The following is an 18,770-nucleotide window of genomic DNA, read 5'->3' as shown; positions in this document are numbered from 1 at the left end:
GAGGGAGAGAGAATCTCAAGCAGGCTCCCTGCTGAGTGCAGAGCCCCACATGGGGCTCGATCCCATGACCCTGAGATCATGAGCTGAGCCGATACCAAGAGTCAGACGCCCAAGCGACTGAGCCACCCACACGCCCCTACTGTTTGTGTGATTCTTAGCAACACACTGTATGTTCGTTTCTTTATCATAAAACAAGGGGAATGAAGCCCGGGCTCCCTGAACTCCTCCTGTTCTAGCTGTGCCATCATCTGAGGCTCTGGCCTGTGTTTTTGCCCCTCCACCTCCTCCCAAGCCTTACAGAAGGTGCAAGAAGGCTCTCCTCCCTCTAGCCGAAAAATCAGTTCACAATCATAAATTGCCTCCTTCACAGACTGCTCTTCCTGCAGTACTTCCCAAGCCTCCAAATCACCCTGTGAGGCAAATGATGGGATCCTCACTTTACAGATGAGGATGCTGAGCCTCAGAAGTTAAGTGCCAAACGTTGAGTAACAGGTGGTACTGCAGTAGGTCTGATGCAACTGTGGGCCCTACACATCCCTGAGTTTCCCCAGCCTGACATAGCTGAAGCCTTGCACAGCTAGCCCTTTGAAGCCTCCCAGAGAGGGCTGGACAGGACCAGGGCCTGGGCGCAGGCCTGAAGCCCTCCGGAGCTCTAACGTTCTTCCCTTTCCCGAGGCAGGTCTGAACGGGATGAATAGCAGCATCTGGGAGCATTTTGCGTCTGGTAGCTTCTCCCCAGGCACTTCCCCTGCCTTCCTGTCGGGGCCAGGGGCCGCTGAGCTGGCCCGGCTGCGGCAAGAGCTTGAAGAAGCCAACGGCACCATCAAGCAATGGGAGGAGTCCTGGAAGCAGGCTAAGCAGGTACTGGGCCCCCGCACCCACTGCCCTTCCCAGGGCCGGTTCCCATCCAGCCTGAGCCCATCTTACACAGAACAGGCGCAGGGGTGGGAGGGCAGGGGTCCTGGAGGACAGAGCAGAAACTCAGTTTTATTCACTTTCTTCTCCCGTGGAGACACTTGCCTTCCCAATCAGGACCCTAGGGTGGCTGGTGCCCCAGGCCCGGAATTCCCACTGTGAGTTGCTTATTTGGTTTGGCCACACAGCACCGCTGGCCTCTCCCCAGAAGTCCTGATTTCCCAGGGCTCCAGGCCCAGGGTTCTAGGTTCTGAGATGGTTCCTCTGTCCAGCTGCAGCCTGGCTGCTCCTGCAGGTGCTCGCCAGCAGCATGCCCAGCTCTGCCTGGTGCTCCCCTGCTGTGTTGGGCTCAGCCCCCTTCCCTGCCTAGAGAGGGTCTCTTGCAGGCCCTGACACCTCTCTTCTCTGCAGGCAGTGCCCGCCTCCTCCCTTCCCAGACAGCTGACCCAGCTCCCCAGCAGGCCCTGCAGCCACAAGTGGCCCATGCAGGCTCCCAGAGAGGTGCTTGCAGGGGACACGGGGGCAGGGGGCCATCATGATGAGGCGCTGTGTGTTGGGCCCACAGGCTTGTGATGCCTGGAAGAAGGAGGCGGAGGAGGCCGGTGAGCGGGCCAGTGCAGCAGGTGCTGAGTGCGAGCTGGCCCGGGAGCAGCGGGACGCACTGGAGGGGCAGGTTAAGAAGCTACAGGAAGAACTGGAGCGGCTGCACTCGGGCCCCGACCTGCAGGCCCTGCCCACCTTCTCTGACCTGGAGGCCCTCTCGCTCTCCACCCTCTACTCCCTCCAGAAGCAGCTGCGCGCCCACCTGGAGCAAGTGGACAAGGTCAGCCCGGAGGTTCGGGGAGCGCTGGGTGGGGGCACGTGGCAGCCTTAGCTGGGCCTTGGACTCTGACGGGTCCGTGCCGCTCCAGGGACAGCCGTCTTCCGTCCGAGAGCCTCTGCCCAGCTGCTGGGCTGGCACAGGATGCTGCCTGCAGGTGGGGAGGTAGGAGGAAATTCACTCCTTGGGGAGGTGAGAAAGGTGGAGGTGGAGACGTACCAGTGCTCACCCCCCACGGTTCGGGCAGGGCTGACCCAAGCTACGTCACTGGGCCTGGGCCTTCAGTGGCATCAAGATGCTTGTCCTCCTGTGAGCGCTGCACATACCAGCACACGCTCCAGAACAGTTATGTCCCCTGAGCTACTTGGCATTCCTAGGTGCCCGGCTGAATGCCCGGGGAGCATGGCACAGCAGAAAAGTACGTTCCTTCTTTGACCAGGCATTTGTAGCCAGGCCTCACGGTTCTCATTTGGGGACTGAGGGTCACTGCAGGATCAAACGAGGCAGGGGCTTTGTGGGAGGGAGAGCCTGTCAGGGCGGGAGCTGTGGAGCAGCCCTGGGCCTCCCCTCTCCCCGGTGGGGCCGGAAGCAGACTTTGGGAGCCTCGAGGGCAGCAGCCTGAGCTCCAGCTTTGCTCTCTCACTTGTCGGCTGAGTCCTGTGAGCACGCTGCTGAGCTCTTTGCCTCAGTTTCCTTGCCCCAAGGGGATTGAAGTGAATGTGAAGAGGGGCCGGGCCAGTGACCACGGGATCCCTCTCCCTCCCCAGGCCGTGTTCCACATGCAGTCGGTGAAATGCCTTAAGTGTCAGGAGCAGAACCGAGCGGTGCTGCCATGCCAACACGCCGTGCTGTGTGAGCTCTGCGCCGAGGGCAGCGAGTGCCCCGTCTGCCAGCCCAGCCGGGCCCACACTCTCCAGTCGTGACCCTGCAGGCCTGGCCCCGGCCCGGCTCAGATCATCTTTCCTAGGACTTTTTAAAGTATATATATATGTATGTATGTATGTATGTACGTATGTATGTATGTGTATATGATTCTGTATATGTATACATTTCTGTGCGCGTGCGGGTGTGCGTGGGCAGCAGTGTGTGAACAGTGTGTATCTGTACGTAGATATAGACACACACTTTAAAACAGACTTACCAAGCACTTTTTAAAAGAAAAAACTCTTTTGCAGCCCTCCCCTTGCCCATTCTGTCCTTTTCCATTGCAGAGACAAAGTCCCCTCATTGCCCACCGGCCTTTTGGCAGGGGATAGGTTTCTCTTTTTAATGTAGGAAAACTAACTAGTTTTAACTTCTTCCTGGGGCCCGAGCAGGAAGCTGGAAGGGGCCAAGGGGAGGGACCAAGCCTTCAGGGCAGGCCCTGTTCACTGCACCTCCCGAGGCCAGGGCCAGAGCCAGGGGTGTGGACATCGGGGGGACAGACCTGGTTCCCAGCCATGAGGCTTGAGAGGGGGGTGTGCCGGGGGTCTCAGCCAGCCTAGCTCCTAGGTTTTACCAAATGTGTATCTAGTCTGGGGCTGGCAGGCCAAAGCTGCAGGGGCCAGCCCCACTCCCAACCCTGGGCCCTTGAAGCTCCTTGAGGGGCAAGGCCCAGGAGTTCTACCCCTCAGGTTCCTGAGGCCAGGGGTCCACCTCAGTCCTCTCCCTCCGGGCCCCCAGAGCAACCTCCCTGGCCCCAGGACCACCTACCAGACTGGCACTGCCCTCTTCATAACCCCCCAGCTGCTGTCAGCTTCCTCCCTTTCCCCCCTACCCCCTCTGGCAGCTAGCAGGGCAATTGGTGGGGAGGAGCTGCAGACTGGGGACCAAGGTGGGGCTTAGGCCCTGCCCTCCTCACCGGGAGGGGCTCCGTATGCATTCCTTGGTGCTCTCTGAGTGCAGCTGACGTCCTGCCCATTTGGAGCGGACGCGTGTGTACATGTGTGTGCGTGCCTGTCCAATGTATATTGTGTCTTAGCTTCCATTTTAAAAATTGTTCTGTACAGAAAGATGCAGTGGGGGCGGGAGGGCAGAGCGGGTGGAGGGAAGCCACCCTGCTCCCAGCGCTGGGGGTCTGGGGTGGGAGCAACAGGGCTGTGAAGGGTCTGGTCTGGCCCAGGCTCCCCCTTGGGCTCAGCACGAAAGGGCTTTCAATGAATTAAGTGAAAACTTTTTTTTACAAAAATGCAAAAATCAACAAAGCTCCAAACCTATTGGAAATAAAATATGAACTTAAAATGGTAGCTTGTTCACATGGGGGTGAGGGAGAGCAGGGCCCCAAATAAGGGCCTCTGAACAATCAGAAGAGTCAGCTTGGCCCTCCCAGCCTCGGCTCCAGCCCCACCAAGGCCACGGAAAGAGCTCAGGCCCCCACCCAAGGTGTGGCTAGGCGGCTAAAGCCACCTTCAAGCCCCCAGGTGGCTCCAAGCCCCTAGACAGAGCTCAAGTGCCCTCCGACCCAGGCCTGCTGGCGCAAATGAGTTGGAGACCTTTAGCCCGGGAGGCCTCCTAGGCTTAGGACTCTTCAGGGATCCATTATCAGCTGGGACCTGTTTACTTGTTTTGTGAAAGACAACAGGTCCCTAGTTGTCTCCCAGAGAAACGGACACATACTGCCTTCTCATAAAAGCACTAGAAGGGAGGGAGGAGGAGGGTCTCAGCCTTTGAGCCACCCCCCTTCCCCTGCTCTAAGCGGGCCTAGCAGGTGGCTGTGAGAAACACACCTAGTGGGCTCTGTATGGGGCTCAGATTCAGAGCTGAAAGGAGCCTTGGAGGTGATCTCATCTGACCTCCGACTCCCATCATACCTGAGAGGTTAAGGGACTCAAACAGGGTCACATAGCTAGAATGACAACCTGGCCTTGGGCTCTGACCCCCAATACAGTGGCCACCTCCCCCCAGGCCAGGCTGGGACCCTGCTCCTCTAAGCCCTTGAATAGCCACTCAGCCTGCACTCCTGGGAGACGCCCCCCCCACTCCCAGTGCTCCCCTTGGAGTGCCAGGCAGCAACCACAAACTGACATGCCTAGTAATGTTTTGTGCGAAGCCCTGCTTGTGCATCAGTTACTCCCACACGTGCTCTAGAACGTGAGGGAGTGAGGGGTGGGCCAGCCCCCCCCCCCAGGTCAGGGGCAGCTCAAGGTCTCATTGCCAGAGGGCTGAGGAGAGGGTTTGTGTGGCCTGACTATAAACTTCTGGGCGCCAGTGCAGGCCAACGGTATAGTTCCTTAGAGGACAATGAATTGTTTTTCTTTTTTTATTTTTGCTAAGAAAGTTCCTAAGTGGCAGGTACCGTCTCAGGGAGGAGGTATCCTCAGTAGACACGGCTGGCCAAGCTGTCTTTTCTGCTTCTGCCCCTCCATGCCAGCCCCACTGCCTGCCAGCTTTCACCTCTTCCGAGCCAGAAGCTCCTTGGCTCCAGGCTCCTTAGCCTGGGCACTGGCAGCCACCTCAGGAGAGGAGCCAGGCTCCCTTCATTAGAGCTGCTGCCCTCCCCACCAGGGCAGCTGTAGCCTCGTCTCTGGCAGGGTCCCCTCCCTCCCTCCCCCAGGAGGCTTTGTGCCATAGCCCTGGCCCTAGTGAACCAAGGTAGGGGTGCTAAAGAACAGGCCCGTGGGAGCCTAACCTCCACCCCAGTGACTGGAAATAGGCGTGCCAGAAACAGGTGGCCGAGAGGTCTCTGCCAGAGCAGCTTCCCCCAAAGAGGGAAGCAGGGGCGGGAGCCGCAGACAGCCGCACCCTCCCCCTGGTGCTGAGATTCGGTAGAGAATGCTGAGGCCAGGGCTGAAGGCAGGAAGAAGGGAATATAAATACTAATAGGGTCCTGGCACCAGCACCATGGGTCCCTGCTCTGGCAGGAGGACCAGACGGGATCTTCACGCTGGGCCTTCCACACGCTGGGGTTCCCCAGGTTTGCAGGGCCCTTCTGGAGCATTAGGCCAGGCTGGAGGGCTTGCACTATGGTAGGGAGAACCCAGACCTTTCAGGAAAGCCCGTCCCTACCGGGCACCCAACCCCATCCCTAACCTCCACTGCTACTGGCACTTAAAACTCTACTGCCCTGGCCTTGGGGCATGCTGGGAGGCCTGCTTGGCTCGCTGCCGCCGCAGCCTCACAAACACCTGGGCCTCCCGGTCACCCTTCCGGCTCTCCAACAGCTGCAGGATGGGATCCCCTGTGAAGAGAGGCGTTTGGGGGTCAGACTGCGGCAGGGCGGGGGGCAGTGCCTGGGTAGTGGCAGGGGACACAGCACTGACCCATTCTCTAGCCATCCTGGAAACTAGTGATGGACACACACCAGCCAAGCTCACAAGACAGCCCGACGGGTAAGATGAGACACATCAGCGCCTCTGGCATGACTGCGATTTGCACCGGAAGAGGCTGAGTGAGACGCGCCTCAGGTTGCAACTATTACCTCTTTACATGAGAACCTAAGGCTAGCTAGTTAACCTCTTTGTGCCTCGGTTTACTCATCTGTAAAACAGCAGTAATAGTATCTGACACATTAGGTGGTTGTAGGATTGGGAGTTAATACGTATCAAGTGCTTAGGAGTGGCCCATAATAAGTGCTCAGACATGTCACCTATTATTATCCAGTCTGGAGAACACTTGGCCTGTGCCCCCCAGTCGGAGACCCAGCCTCTCTCCCCAGGTAAACATACTGGTGACCCCCCATCCCCGAAGAGTCACACCACACTTGGCCTAACAGATTTCACTTGTCTCTTGATGAGACCGAGATCTGCTCAGCAACACAAGCCTCCACGCTGACTCCACTGGCTCCCACCTCCAAGGAGGGATTTCTCTGACCCCAGCTCCATTCGCGCCCCCAGGGGCCGCTGCCTGACCTTGACGGGCTGCCCCTCCCCTGCACCCCCAGTGCTGGGCCAGGTCCTGCACCCGAAGCCCCACAGCCTCTGCCCTGGGGCTCAGGCCTACCGTTGAGTGCAGGGTAGGTGAGGGGCAGGCGCGTCTGAGGCACCTCGCCAGGCTCCTCGGTCCCAGTCAGGCCCGGCACGGAGCGCAGGGGCAGAAAGGCCTCCCCTTCCAAGTCGTCAGCCCCCAGCGTGTCGTGGTCCAGCACTGTGAGCAGGAGGCACGCTCCGTCCCTCTGGCATGGCTCAGCAGGCACCAGGCTGAGGGGGGGACAGAGCGGGGCTCAGCTGCCCACCCCTACACGGTCACTGGCGCCCCCCCACACACACACACAGTTCATCGCTGGTTCTTGGGGACAGGCCAGGGCTGACGGCAGACAGGTGGGGATTGGAATGGCAGTCAGTTCTCGGCCTGGCGTGTGCTCTGACAGACACCTCCTTTGACTTTAAACCAGGGGCCTGTGTTCCCCAGACCCTCCTGTCTCAGGGAACAGAGGACTTAGGAAGAGGACCATTTCTCTGGAAGCAAGACTCTAAGTCCCAACAGGTGGGGGCCCTCTCCCCCACAGTCCCACTCCTCGTAGGGTCCCAGCAAACCCCCCTTCCAGGTGCCCCCTCCCTGGAACCCAAATGCCTTCATCACAGGAGAGCTGTGGAAGGAGCAGGTCTGAGGGAAGTCCAGGGCTGGGGAAGGGTGGCGAGTGTAGGAACCCACTCACAATTCAAAGGTTTCATCAAACAGGGGGTGAAGGTCCTTCTTGTGCTTTTGGGTCTCCCGGGGGGCCAGCTCAGGGAACTCGTGCCTGGGCTCCAAGGTCAGCTGGACAAAGGGATCGCTGGAGCCTGGCAAGTGGGGAGGTCACCTGGGGAGGTGACGTTGCCAAGGATATCCCAGTTCCCCGCCCCCGCCGCTGTGCCCTGCTCGGCCGCATCGCCCCCTCCTGGCAACATGAAGGAAACGCACCCAGCGCTCCCTCTCCGGAGAGCAGACCGGCCAGGGACGCGGGGGGACGTGGGGGTGGGCCCAGTGAGGACACGGGCAGTGGCCAGCGCGCAGCCTGCACTCACCGTTGGAGTCCAGGGGCAGCAGGCTGGAGGCGCTGAGCAGTTCCACACGCAGCTTCTGCTCAGAGGTGCGGTAGGAAGCCTTGACTGTGACAGCCCCCAGCTCTTCAGAGGCAGTTTCCGCCTAGGGGTGGAGCGCAGGGGCAGAGTGGGGCAGGATGCAGGCGGGGCCCCAGGGGCGCCGGGAGCCCCACGGAGGAAAAGAGCCTCACCTGCTGCTGGATGCGGCTGCAGAAGTACTTCTGGATGAGCTCCCGGCTGGAAGCGGCCTGCAGCTCCAGGTCCCTCTGCAGAGCCTGGGAACGAGGCACAGCTGAGAAGTCACCTGAACTGTCCCACTCAACCCAGTCCAGTGACGCCCTTCAGAGGATTTGGTTCGGCCAATATCAATGTGATACGGAAAGCTCCGGGTGGGCTTCACAGGTGTGCCCCCCCCACAGTCTCACAGCTGCCCCCTCCCTGTGCTTAAAGAACCTTCTGCTTGGTTTAATTTTTGAAAAGGGGGGGGGGCCCACATTTTCTTTCTGTGCTGGGCCCTGTAAATTATGCAGCTGGTACTGGACACGGGTGAGCACAGAAAGGCAGGTTCCCCCCCCCAACCTCACCAGCTCACCAAAAGACCCCTACCTGGAAGGTGTCTGTGTGCAGCGCTGCGGGTGGTAGGCCACAGCCCTCTGCGTAGAAGCAGATCTCCAGATTCTAGGGGTGAGACATCAGGAGGGTGAGACATCAGCAACCCCCCCACCCCGGGTTATTACTCGTTGTCACTGCTATCAGTACCTGCAATGCAATCTTCAGCCTGCTGGAGGCCAGGGGGCAGCTCCGCTGGGAGGCAGCCACCTCCATCAGCACGGTGAGCGTGTGGGTCCAGAGCAGGGTCAGGAGGCTGGGGTGAGGTGCAGAGGGATGCCAGTGGCAGGACAGGAGGACGGAAGAGAGGAAGCAGAGACGCTCTTGAGAGACCCAGGCCCACCCCCAGCTCCTCCCCACCCCACCCCACCCTCCACTTCCACCTGCTTCTCTGGTAAGGCTGGGACCAGGGCAGCAGGCAGGGGTGGAGGGAGGGAGGGCTGGTCTCCTGAGGGAAGGAGCACAAGGAGGGGGGTGGTGCAGATGGGGCCAGTCCCAACCAGTATGTTTCACAACGTAGCAAAGAACCTCCCTCAGTAGGACTATCAAACCCCAACAGACAAGGAGGGGCAGGGAGGCTGGTCCCCCAGTGACATAATCACGATTCAATATAGGGGTGGTCAAAATGAATAGGATTTCAACACAGATAAGCACCTACTACCCCTGGGGAGAATAAAGTGACAACCAAGCCACGTCCTAACTACCTGAAATAACTGAAATTTCACATGTCAAAGTAGAGTCAGGCAGTTCAGTACAAAAACAAAACAAAACAAAACTGGGTTGTGCAATTAGGAATGGGGAAGGTTGCATTAAAGGTAGTTAATGGATTCAGCATATTTGAGTGCTTACTAGGCACCAAACAACGTTCTAACGGCTTTTGAGACTATATGAGTCAAGTCCCTATAATGGAGATTTAACTCCGTTTTAGCTGAACAAATGGCATATTGTGGCCTGAGAAATAACAGCGGTGGGCTGCCCCGGCCCCGCCGCGCCACTGGGAGTGGACCTCTGGGGGGAGGGGCAGCAGTCTCAGAGCCCAGTTCCCGTGGGGAGGACCCAGGGTCATCATTGTGCAGCTCATTACCGACCACTTCCTTTGCACAGGCGCTGTGCTCGGCACCCCATGTGACTCACTTGATCCTCATTAGAGGCCAGAACTATGATCATCTGCATGGAAAACTTGAGTAATCTGCTCAATCCACCCACCGAGCAGCAGCAAAACTAGAGTCTGAACCCAGGTGGGCCAGAGCCCACGTCCTTGACGTCTAGTCCTGCTGCCTGGTGTGCTGGGCCCCTGCTTTAAGAGAGACCCTAACAAGAAGTCCCCCTGGATCCTGGGAGAGGAACATCAGTTGCCTGTAATGTTAGGAGGGACAGACAGCCCAGGGCTAAGGGAGAAAAGGTGGGCAGCTTTCTGCTCCGCCTAAAGGGAAACGGGCAGGTGTGTGAGGTAGTGAGCTCCCTGTCCCTAGGAGTGAGCATTTAAGCAGAGGCGGGTTGCATCCTCCCGTGAAAATGGCTGAGGCCGGGAAAGAGGGGCAGGTCAGGGGGAGGTGGCGCCACAGGGTGGGAGGGTGCTGCACACCTGCTGAAGTTCTCCTGCACCAAGTTGGTATTCAGGTAGCAGAGCTTCACCTCCAGAAACTTCATCAGGGGCAGAATGGCCTGGGGAGAGGAATGGGTGGCAAGTCTGGCTCTGGCCCATTCCCATGCCCTGACTCGGAAGAGGAAACAGGGCCACGAACTTTTGCCTGCCTCATTCGGAACGTGCGCCAGAGCTGAGCCCTGCCCACAGTCGGCTCCGGCCACACCGGTCTCCTCCAGAGTGCGGGGTCCTGCCGCAGGGCCCTGGCCCTGGCCGTGCCCTCCCCTAGAAATCCTCAGGGCTCCTTCTCTTGCTTCCTTGAGGTCTTGACTCAGCTGTCACCCCCTGAGGAAGGCCTTCTCTAGCCACTGTCTAAAAATATCTTTTAAAAAAACACAAATACGGATATAAATATCTTCATTTTCTCTAGTACTCACTAACGCGTCATGTGTGCACACACACACACGTTTAATTCTAGTCACAGCTACGGTTCTAGCTCTCCTTCCAACTCCCCTACCAGAATGTGAGCTCCAGGAAGGCAGGGAGTTTTGTAAGTTTTGCTCATTGATCCATACCCCCATGCCTAAATCTATGCCCGTGACAGAGCGCTTACATAGGCTGCTGAATTACTGAGTGACCTTCTCCCAGACAACCAAAGGTACACATCACTCTCTCTGCCCCCGGACAGATGAGGATGCTGAAGTCAGCTGGCTTGTAGAAACAGGGAGTTCAGAAGGATGCACACCCAGATCGGTTTGGCTGCAAAGGCTAAGCCCTCCCCCACTGCAGTCCCCACGCGGATGCTGGGAGAGCCCATGGAATGACCCACCCCTTCCCCCTTAGCATCCAAGCAGGAAACCGAGGTCCAGAAGGGAACATTTCCTGCCCACGTCTGGGGGACTTATCTCTGACACCCCCCGGCCTTCCACCCCCTGCTACTCTAAGCCCCTTTGGCAAAGGTGAGCAGGGAGGGCCACTCACATCCTCAGGCAGGACAGACTCCTTGACGCCCACGAGTTTCTGGATGTGCTTGGCAATGCCCACCTCCAGCTGGAGACACAAAACAGTAGGAGGGAGGCCAGGGCATGAGTACAGGGGACAGGGTGAGGCCTCCTGGAGCCTGAGTTTAGGTTTAGGAAGGGGTAGGGGCTGGACATCAGCCCGAGTCCTACTGGAGGCGCTTCAGGACAAGGATGGGCACGGCGGGGTCCCTGTGAATTGGACAAGGTACCTGCTCGGCCAGGGTGCGGACGCCTGTGCGGATCTCATGGCCCAGCCCAGCCAGCGCACCCTGCAGTTGGGCGTGCAGCGTGTTCTGCAGCTGGCCCTGCTCCAGCACGGCCCCTACTCGCTGTTCCAGAGCCTCCCAGGCCAGCTGAGTGGGCAGCTTGCCGATCACCAGCCGCAGCTGCTCCATGTCATTCACCACCACGCACAGCTGAGGGCAGGCATGGGCACAGGGATGCAGAGCTGCTGGAGTCTGCCAGCACCGGCAATCCCTAACCCCACCCCCGGCCCGACATCCAGCTCTGGCCCTTACCATGTTGGCTGCCTGGCCCTGGTCCTTCTGGCCTGCAGAGAGCTCACGGGCCCGGGCCTTTATAAGGCTGCAGTATACCAGAGCCAGCCGACAGGTGTCCTGGGGTGGGGAGAGGATGATCAATGCAGCGGGAGCCCGATGGGGGGGGCACTGGGGGGAGGCATGGAAATCTCAGTGACTTGGGGATTCAAGACCTAGGCTTTCGGAGGCTGCTAGGGCAACAGCTTGGGGGAAACAGGGCAAGTCAAATGAGGCTGTCCTAGAAAGGTGGGGAAGGACACGGGAAGACGCCGCACCTCCACAAACTTGACGGTGATCATGAAGGCCTCCTCTGGGTCCGGCCAGTCCAGCTGCCGGGCAGTATGGCTGATCTGGGCGAAGCAGGTGGACAGATCCACAGCTGATGTGCTATGCTTGGTCAGTTCACTCAGGGGCACCAGCTGGGGGATGGGGGAGGGTGCAGAAGAGAGGGCTCAGGGCTCGCCAGATTGGTGCCCCTCCCTCCCTCCTTCCTTCCCCAGGCATTCAGAGCTTCTACCACCAGCAAGCAGGGGTGGGGGTGGGGGGGGCAAGGGGCTACAAGGGGTAGGAGCAAGGCTCCACCCAGACCCCCAGGCTGCAAAGATCAGTCTGTGAAGGAAAGCCACACTGAAAACCAAGGATATCAGGAGGCAGCGTTGTACGCACAGCTGGCCTCAAGAGCTGGTGGCCAACTTCTGCGTATCCTAGAGGCCCCAGCAGAGCCCCTAGCCCCACCCCCAAAGCCGGGCCCCGCCCCACTGCAGGCCCCGCCCCCACCTCGTCCATCTGCACAGCGCGCTGCACCCGCGCCAGGGCCACACTGTAAGTCTTCTGCAGCCAGGAGGGGATGGCGGGCCGGAACCAGCGGTGAAAGCCATCCAGGGCCAGGACTCCATCCCTGGGGAGAGCTGGGGCTCAGCCTGGGGAATGCCGGGGCTAGCGCAGACCCTCCTTGACCCTCCTCTCTCTCTTGTGCCGACAGCCTGCTGCCCACCTCTCTGCAGGGCCCGGGCCCAGCTGGCAGAGCTCCTTGAGGCTGACATAGAGCTGGAATAGACTCTCGCCCATCTCTGGGGACACGGGGCTGCCTGCCACCACCGCCGTGTGGTCCTGCACCCGCTTGGCCACCTGCAAAGGGAAGGCATGCGGACAGGGCTCCCGAATCAGGGTGGAGGGCAAAGCCTGGAGACTCGGGGCGGGGGGCGCTGGGCAGAGACTCACCAGCCATTGCAGCTCCAGGAAAGCCATGGAGAAGAGATCGACCTTGAGGGTGCTGCAAGGAAGGCCACAGGTGTGACCTGGGAGCACACCCGGGGCCCTTCTGGTCCCCATTCTGAGCCCCTGCCATGCTACCTTCCCACCCAGCCACCTGCTCACTTCTGGAAGATCTTGTTCCACGTGTGCTGGCACTGGTGTAGGTCACCTATGATGTCCTGTACCAGGCTCAGCAGGGCTTTGCCCGCCTCCAGCATGCCCTGGCAGGGACAGAGGTGCGCTGAGCAGGGCTGCAGGGGGTGAGCACCCCACCCCGCCTCCCCCCTCCTTCCCTGCCCAAGCCCCCTCACCTGCACCATGGGCTGATGGTGCTGTTGCTTCAGGTGGAACCACTCGACCGTGCCAGTCTGCGGGCAAAGAGGTGGTGAGCGGGGAGGGGTGCCAGGCTCGGGCCCAAGCCCTCCTCGTCCCCAGGGGGAGTCCCGTACCCTCAGCGTCTCGGTCACCAGGCGGGGCAGTGGGGCGCTGTCAGGGCACAGCTCTCTGAAGGCCTTCATCTTGCACATCTGTACCAGGACCCTGCGGAGACAGACAGCTGCGTCCAGGACGCCTCCGGCCCAAGGCCTCCACTCACAGCTGCAGCAGGCTTCGCCAGCAGGGGCCCCAGCTCTTCCTTGTTCCCTTGCCCACTGAGGAAGGGGGAGCGCAAGCCGCTGACCTGAGCAGAGACTGCAGCCGGGCCGGGGAGTCGGGCACAGAGAGGGGGAAAACCGACCGGAACTTGCGGAGGAGTGAGAGGCCGTAGGCCAGCAGCTTGCTGAACGAGGCGGTCAGCTCCTCCAGCTGCGGGGCCACACAGAGTCGGGCGCTGCGTCACAGGGGCCCCGGGCGGCCGTCCGGCTCCCGGAGCCCCTCCTGCCCGACACTCCTCCTTCCACCGCAGCCCACCTGTTCCCCCTTGAGCCGGCCCTGGATCCACTGGTACTCGATGCTGGTGATGGGGTGCAGGAGGCAGCTGCTCGGGAACTCCAGGCTCTGGTAGAGGCGGCTATAAGCCAGCCACTGCCTGCGACACACGAAGCCCCCAGTGCGGCCTGGGGCCTCGCCCCTCCCGCCGCCCGCCCGCCCTGCCCCAGACCTCCTGCGGGCCCTCATCAGCCTAGTCAAGGTGCTTTTCAAACAGGTAAATGAATCATCTCCCTGTCCGCTTGGGATACTTGTGATTTAAAAATTCAGGATTTCTTGGGGCGCCTGGGTGGCTCAGATGGTTAAGCGACTGCCTTCGGCTCAGGTCATGATCCCGGAGTCCCGGGATCGAGTCCCGGGATCGAGTCCCGCATCGGGCTCCCGGCTCAGCGGGAGCCTGCTTCTCCCTCTGACCTTCTCCCCTCTCATGCTGTTTCTCTCTCTCTCTCTCTCAAATAAATAAATAAAATCTTTAAAAAAAAGAATTCAGGATTTCTTGCTCCTTTTGAAAAAATCAGATGTGGAGACTTGAGCCTTCATGCACACGTGGCAAACGTCCGCTGGGACTCCCGTTTAGATAGTTCAGGGGACACCTCATGGAGGTGACGACCAAGCTGAGACCCGAGTGGGACAGTGATGGAGGATGGCGGAGAGAGGGCTGCCCAGCCCCTCCCAGGACACAGCGGTCACCCGAACTACATGCGTGGGCCCTGAGGGCGCACTGGGCCCTCACTGTGGGTGCCAGCTCCTGCATCGGGCCCCGCCTGCATCCCCCCCCCCCCTCCCTGGGGATACCCACCTGCCCACGGTCCTACAAGCTGCCCTTGTCCCCCACCTCCGTCCGCCCCCTACTCAAATGCCAAGTGTCCGCCGTGGCCCCGGGCCACACCCACTCTCATTCCACCTGGGGTGCCCCCCGCTCCACACGCCTCACCTGCACTCGAACATGTTCCCACAACCTGTTAGGGCCCGGGGGACGTGACAAGCCCTCGACACAGAGTTGGTAATGCTGGCGCACAAATCTGTAGACCCCAGAGCGCTGGAGCTGGGCCACAAGGCTGTCATCTGGGGCAGGGGTAGCAAATTCAAATGCCCAGAAGGATTCAGAGGGTGTCAGGGAGTGACTGGGCTGATGGCAGCCGTGAGGGGCGGGGGAAGCCAGGCTCTCTGCTGCGACCCCCTGCTAGCCCAGGAGAATGAATGCACTTGGGGTACACGGGAAGCTGGAGATGTGACTCTGTATGGAAAATCTCCAGATTTTTAAGAGTTGGCACCAGACTCAAAACTTGAACACACACAGTTGGGACCAAACAGAAATCTCTCGAGGGTTAGACTTTGGCCTGCCAGCTTGTAGGACAGGCAGGGAGGCAGAGGCTGGTACCTCCCAGGCGACCCTCCCAGGTGCACTCACGCCAAGGACTGGTGGAAGTCAGATAGGTCCTTCTGCGTGGCATGGAGAAAGAGGATGGTGGCAGCCTGGGGACTCAGCGACCCGTCCCAGGAGGTACTGCCTGCCTGAGGGCACAGGTAGAAGGGTGTTAGGAGCTGGCCGGTAGGCCCCACGTGCCTCCCCTAGCCCTGGGAGGGCAGTACCTGGTGCCGGGTGACCTCATGGGACACCAGCTGCTGGAGCAGGTGGAGGTGCACCGTATAGCTGGGCTGGGAGCGGCTGGCTGCCGGGGCTCTCTGCAATGGGGCCGGCATGGCGGTGAGGAGGGGACCCCATCCCTAGCACAGTCCATCTGCCCAACCCAGGCAGGCCACTGGAAGACCCCTGCTCCTGGCCCCAGACCTACCCGCTTGTGAATGAGCTGGAACTGGAGGTGGCACTGACCGCGGTCTGGGTAGGTCTCGGTGCAGGGCTCCAGAGGGTACCACTGATCCTCCCGGCAGCGCAGGTCCTGCGGGGGCCAGGCAGGCGGGAGGGGCCACGCCCACGGGCAGCGTAAGCCTCACACGGTTGGGGGCAGAGGAGGCAACGGGAGGCCGACCCCAGGCTCGGCTTGATGTGGACCCAGAGCCCCTCCCTTGAACCCCACACGAATCCCTGTTTCCTGACCCCGCTCACCTGTAGCCTCACAACCACGTTCCCCAGAAAATCGTCCTGGCCTTTGTCCTTCCGTGCCTCCTTAAAGATCCTGTTCCAGGCAGGGGCCATGAGGGGTCAGGCTGGGATCCATCCCCTCCTGTGGCCCCCTGGGCCTGGACAGAGCCTGTGGCCCAGCAACCGATTCGCATGCATGGGGAGGGCAGCCCACACTCCTTCCCCCAGGAACCTGTTCCCGTGGTATTCACCTTCGCAGCCCGTGCAGATCTGTGAGCTCCCCGAGCTTCTGTCTGACAGACTCCACGGTATCCATATCCCTGCGGGGGCGGCAAAGGTTTGAGCAGGAGGCAGAGAGGGTGTCCCGGGAGCCCTTGACCTCTTTGGGAGGAGGATCCACCACCCCGAACCACCTCTCTTCTCTCCCTGACCCCTACGGGCAGCGCATGCCCCTCACCACATGTCCAGATGGAAGCTCGAGTTGCTTATGTCCTCAAACTCCCTATGGGGAGAAAAGGGCCTGGCTGAGGGCCTTGGAGGGCCGGACCCCGGCCAGAGCCTGTCCCCAGAAGCTCCCACCCCCACTTACCCACTGTCCCGTCGGAGCCCCTCCTTGCAAACTCCTCCTCCCTCCCCTAAGGTAAAGCTTCGGCCCACCCCCCACATCAACCCAGCACACGTGGTGTTTGTGCCTCCTCGTCGGTCTCTGGCCTAGGGAGCAGGCCCCTCCTCCAGTCTAGCCAAGTCCCCTCCCCTGAGCCAGGAAGTCCTGCTGATCTCCTTGAGGGGATAGGGGCTGGGGCAGGGCCACGTACAGGATGAAGGTCTCCTCCCAGACTGGATTGAGTGTCTGGGCGATGACCTGGGTGCGGTGGGTCTGCTCCTCCGGGATGGTGTGCTTCACCACGGCCTTCTGCCGATGGCGGGACCCAGGGCTGCCCCCCTGCATGCCCACCCCCTGCTCGATGCCCAGCAAGCAGTAGGGGTCACTGAATCCTGGGGAGGAGGGAAAGGACAAGGCTGCCAGGGGGTTGGCAGGGCTCCCTGGGAGACTCCCTCATCACCCCAATCCCAGGGGCAGAGTCCCTCCCCAACCCAGACTCAAAGGCCCTGGGGCCAGCAGCACCCGGTGGGGAGGGGACATCTGGGAGCGGGGAGTTCTGAGTTCCAGCTGAGTTCTGGGACGGACTGATGGGGAGGAGGAGGAGCTGGGAAGAGGACCCTCAGGGCCCCTCACCTCCTACTCACCGCTGACATCTTTGCCCAGAATGCCCTTAGCTTGTTTCACAGTTGCCTTCAGACAAAATACTGGCTTCTAGAAGGACAGAAGTGTGAGCCTGAGTCCCAGAGGGAGCTGGGCTTCTCAGCCCCTGTCCTAGCCTAGGATGGTTCCCGGAGCAGGGTTACCTCAAGCTTCTGGACCTGCTGCAGCATCTGCTGGTGCTCCTCGGGCTCCATGTGGAAGGCCTGGTAGGGTAGGAGTGTAGGAGGCTAGGGGCGCAGGGTGGGGGCGGCTGGGCGGGGAAGAGAGGACTCCTGGGTCCGGGCTGCAGGATGGCGGGCGGAGTGGGGGCTGCACTCACCTCCTGCAGGTACTGCAGCAGCTCAGAGGCCTCCCGCACATGGCTGGGCTCAGGCTGACCCAGGCGGTGCAGGACAGTGTAGAGAGCTTCCTCGTAGAGCAGGGCCCGCTGAGACAACAGCAGGGTCACCTCAGGAACCCCGGTCTGCCCACTGCAAGGTGAGCTCCCCCAGCCACCCTGGCACCAACACTGCACGGCCAAAACTGGGACAAGGCGCCCACAGTGTGTGGGGGGTGGGGGGTTAGGCCTAGAAGTGCCCCCCTCCCCTGCTGTTGCCGTCAGCCTTGGCCAGTAGCCGAGGGGTGTGTTCCCAGCACCCCACTGCCTCCCCCAGTACTCCGATTCTTACCTCCTCAGGGGAGAGGTGGTGGGATGGAGGCTCGAGCTGAGGAGTAAAGTGAAAAGACAAGGTGTCCCCAAGGCCTGCACCAGGGCTCAGACAGCATTGACGGCTCTCAGAGCAGGCCAGGCCAGGGCTGCGGGGGCCCTGGTTCCCGGCCTCCAACCCACCAGTGCCGCACACCTGTTCCCGCAGCAGGCCTCCTGGGAGCCCAGCCCCTGGGCCACCCTCCTCATCCCCTGGCCTGCCGTGGCTGAGGTCCATTGGCACTCAGCTGCCCCAGCAGCGTGAGCTCGCTGCACCCGTGGCCCCAACCGCCCTTCCTTCCCCAGAGGAAGCAGCTCTGCTTATCTGGCGGCCACGCTCGGCACCCCCGCGGCGGAAGTGAGGCCCAGCAGTGGAGGTGGGAGACTGGGGGGGTCATGCCAAGCAGGCCTGGGGGCTGCTCAGCTGATCCCCAAGCCGCCCGGCCCACAGCAGGGACACTCCCTGTGTCCTCCAGGTGTCTTTGGAGCTGGAAGACCAGAGGCTACGGTGGGCAGGGGGCCCCTCCAGAGGGAGGGGGCTAAGAGAGGCTCCGACCCCAGACCTGAGACCCAGGATGGCCCAGAGAACACATGGCGGACCCCAGCCTGCCAACCCAGAAGGCCCTGCCCAGGTGCCGCAACAGGCAGGAGAGGGAACCACATCCTCAGCCCCAGCCTACGAGAGGTAGAGCCCCACACCCAGAGACCTTAAGAGCCCCACCCTGGCCACTCTTCCTCCCCAGTGAGGTCACTCCTACCTCCTGAGCGGTTTGGGCCAGGGGATCCTGCAGATCTCTGACCCTGCGGCGCCTTATCTTGATGGCCTGGCGGAGGAGGGGAGGGCGCCGCTGGGGGTGGGAGAGGGGTGTCGCCATGGGGGCCGCTCTGCCCTTCCCCTCCACCGAGCTGCAGCCGCGGGGTGAAGATAGTGAAGCCACAGGATTATGCAAAGCGCACCCGGTGCCTCCCCGCGCCAGGGAGGTGGGGGGGGCAGGCGGGTGGGGGGAGGTTCCGGTCAGGGTTTCACCACCTCAGAGGCCTACACCTTCCTCCGGCTGGCCCGTGGGAGGAACTCTATCAGGCTGGAGGCAGGTGGACCTGGTGGGCGGGTCTGGCCCCACCCCGCCCTCCCACAGAGGCCCTGGTGCATGTTGGGGGGGGGGTATC

At 61.0% G+C, this 18,770-nt stretch overlaps 2 protein-coding genes across 12 annotated transcripts in view; one reads left to right on the top strand and one right to left on the bottom strand.

The window, feature by feature from the left end:
* UNK (unk zinc finger) overlaps positions 1-3,955 on the top strand; it is a 33,359-nt gene extending 29,404 nt beyond the window's left edge. For all 7 annotated transcript variants that reach the window (XM_073886115.1, XM_025859901.2, XM_073886114.1 and 4 more), the window contains 3 exons: positions 680-861; positions 1,481-1,738; positions 2,503-3,955. In XM_073886115.1, the coding sequence (XP_073742216.1) occupies positions 680-861; positions 1,481-1,738; positions 2,503-2,658 (596 nt within the window). In that variant the 3' untranslated portion in view covers positions 2,659-3,955. The remainder of the gene's footprint in view (positions 1-679; positions 862-1,480; positions 1,739-2,502) is intronic.
* Positions 3,956-4,963: 1,008 nt separating this feature from the next.
* On the bottom strand, positions 4,964-18,547 carry UNC13D (unc-13 homolog D). 5 transcript variants are annotated; one of them, XM_025859889.2, is made up of 32 exons: positions 18,362-18,545; positions 17,587-17,622; positions 17,238-17,345; positions 17,062-17,121; positions 16,903-16,969; positions 16,470-16,650; positions 16,112-16,156; positions 15,906-15,974; positions 15,679-15,748; positions 15,407-15,511; positions 15,204-15,296; positions 15,022-15,125; positions 13,593-13,710; positions 13,363-13,487; positions 13,133-13,223; positions 12,995-13,051; positions 12,807-12,904; positions 12,651-12,702; positions 12,424-12,557; positions 12,207-12,327; positions 11,705-11,848; positions 11,409-11,507; positions 11,100-11,306; positions 10,850-10,918; positions 9,869-9,948; positions 8,434-8,539; positions 8,281-8,352; positions 7,866-7,949; positions 7,657-7,777; positions 7,308-7,431; positions 6,653-6,849; positions 4,964-5,891 (listed from the first exon to the last, which is right to left on the bottom strand). In XM_025859889.2, the coding sequence occupies exons 1-32, from the start codon at positions 18,476-18,478 to the stop codon at positions 5,770-5,772; spliced, it is 3,276 nt and encodes a 1,091-aa protein (XP_025715674.1). In that variant the 5' UTR covers positions 18,479-18,545; the 3' UTR covers positions 4,964-5,769. The 5 variants fall into 5 exon arrangements, 4 of the variants coding, with proteins under 4 accessions (XP_025715674.1, XP_073742212.1, XP_073742211.1 ...); XM_073886111.1 differs by lacking the exon at positions 18,362-18,545 and adding an exon at positions 18,167-18,211; XM_073886110.1 differs by lacking the exon at positions 18,362-18,545 and adding an exon at positions 17,761-18,145.
* Between the last annotated feature and the right edge of the window lie 223 nt (positions 18,548-18,770).

This window comes from Callorhinus ursinus, unplaced genomic scaffold (genome assembly GCF_003265705.2).
Source record: "Callorhinus ursinus isolate GAN/ISIS: 27379988/994484 unplaced genomic scaffold, GSC_fseal_2.0 scaffold68, whole genome shotgun sequence".
NCBI classification, from domain to species: Eukaryota; Metazoa; Chordata; class Mammalia; order Carnivora; family Otariidae; genus Callorhinus; species Callorhinus ursinus.
The sequence above is the reverse complement of the archived record's forward strand: the minus strand, read 5'-3'. Positions and strand labels throughout refer to the sequence as shown.

Excerpts from the sequence above, each read along its gene's own strand:
- UNC13D (XM_025859889.2), bottom strand. The coding sequence starts at position 18,478 with ATGGCGACACCCCTCTCCCACCCCCAGCGGCGCCCTCCCCTCCTCCGC. Across the intron at positions 15,126-15,203 it reads ATGAGGTCACCCGGCACCAG|GCAGGCAGTACCTCCTGGGA; the intron begins GTACTGCCCTCC and ends CTGTGCCCTCAG. Across the intron at positions 12,558-12,650 it reads TCCTGGAGCTGCAATGGCTG|GTGGCCAAGCGGGTGCAGGA; the intron begins GTGAGTCTCTGC and ends TTCCCTTTGCAG.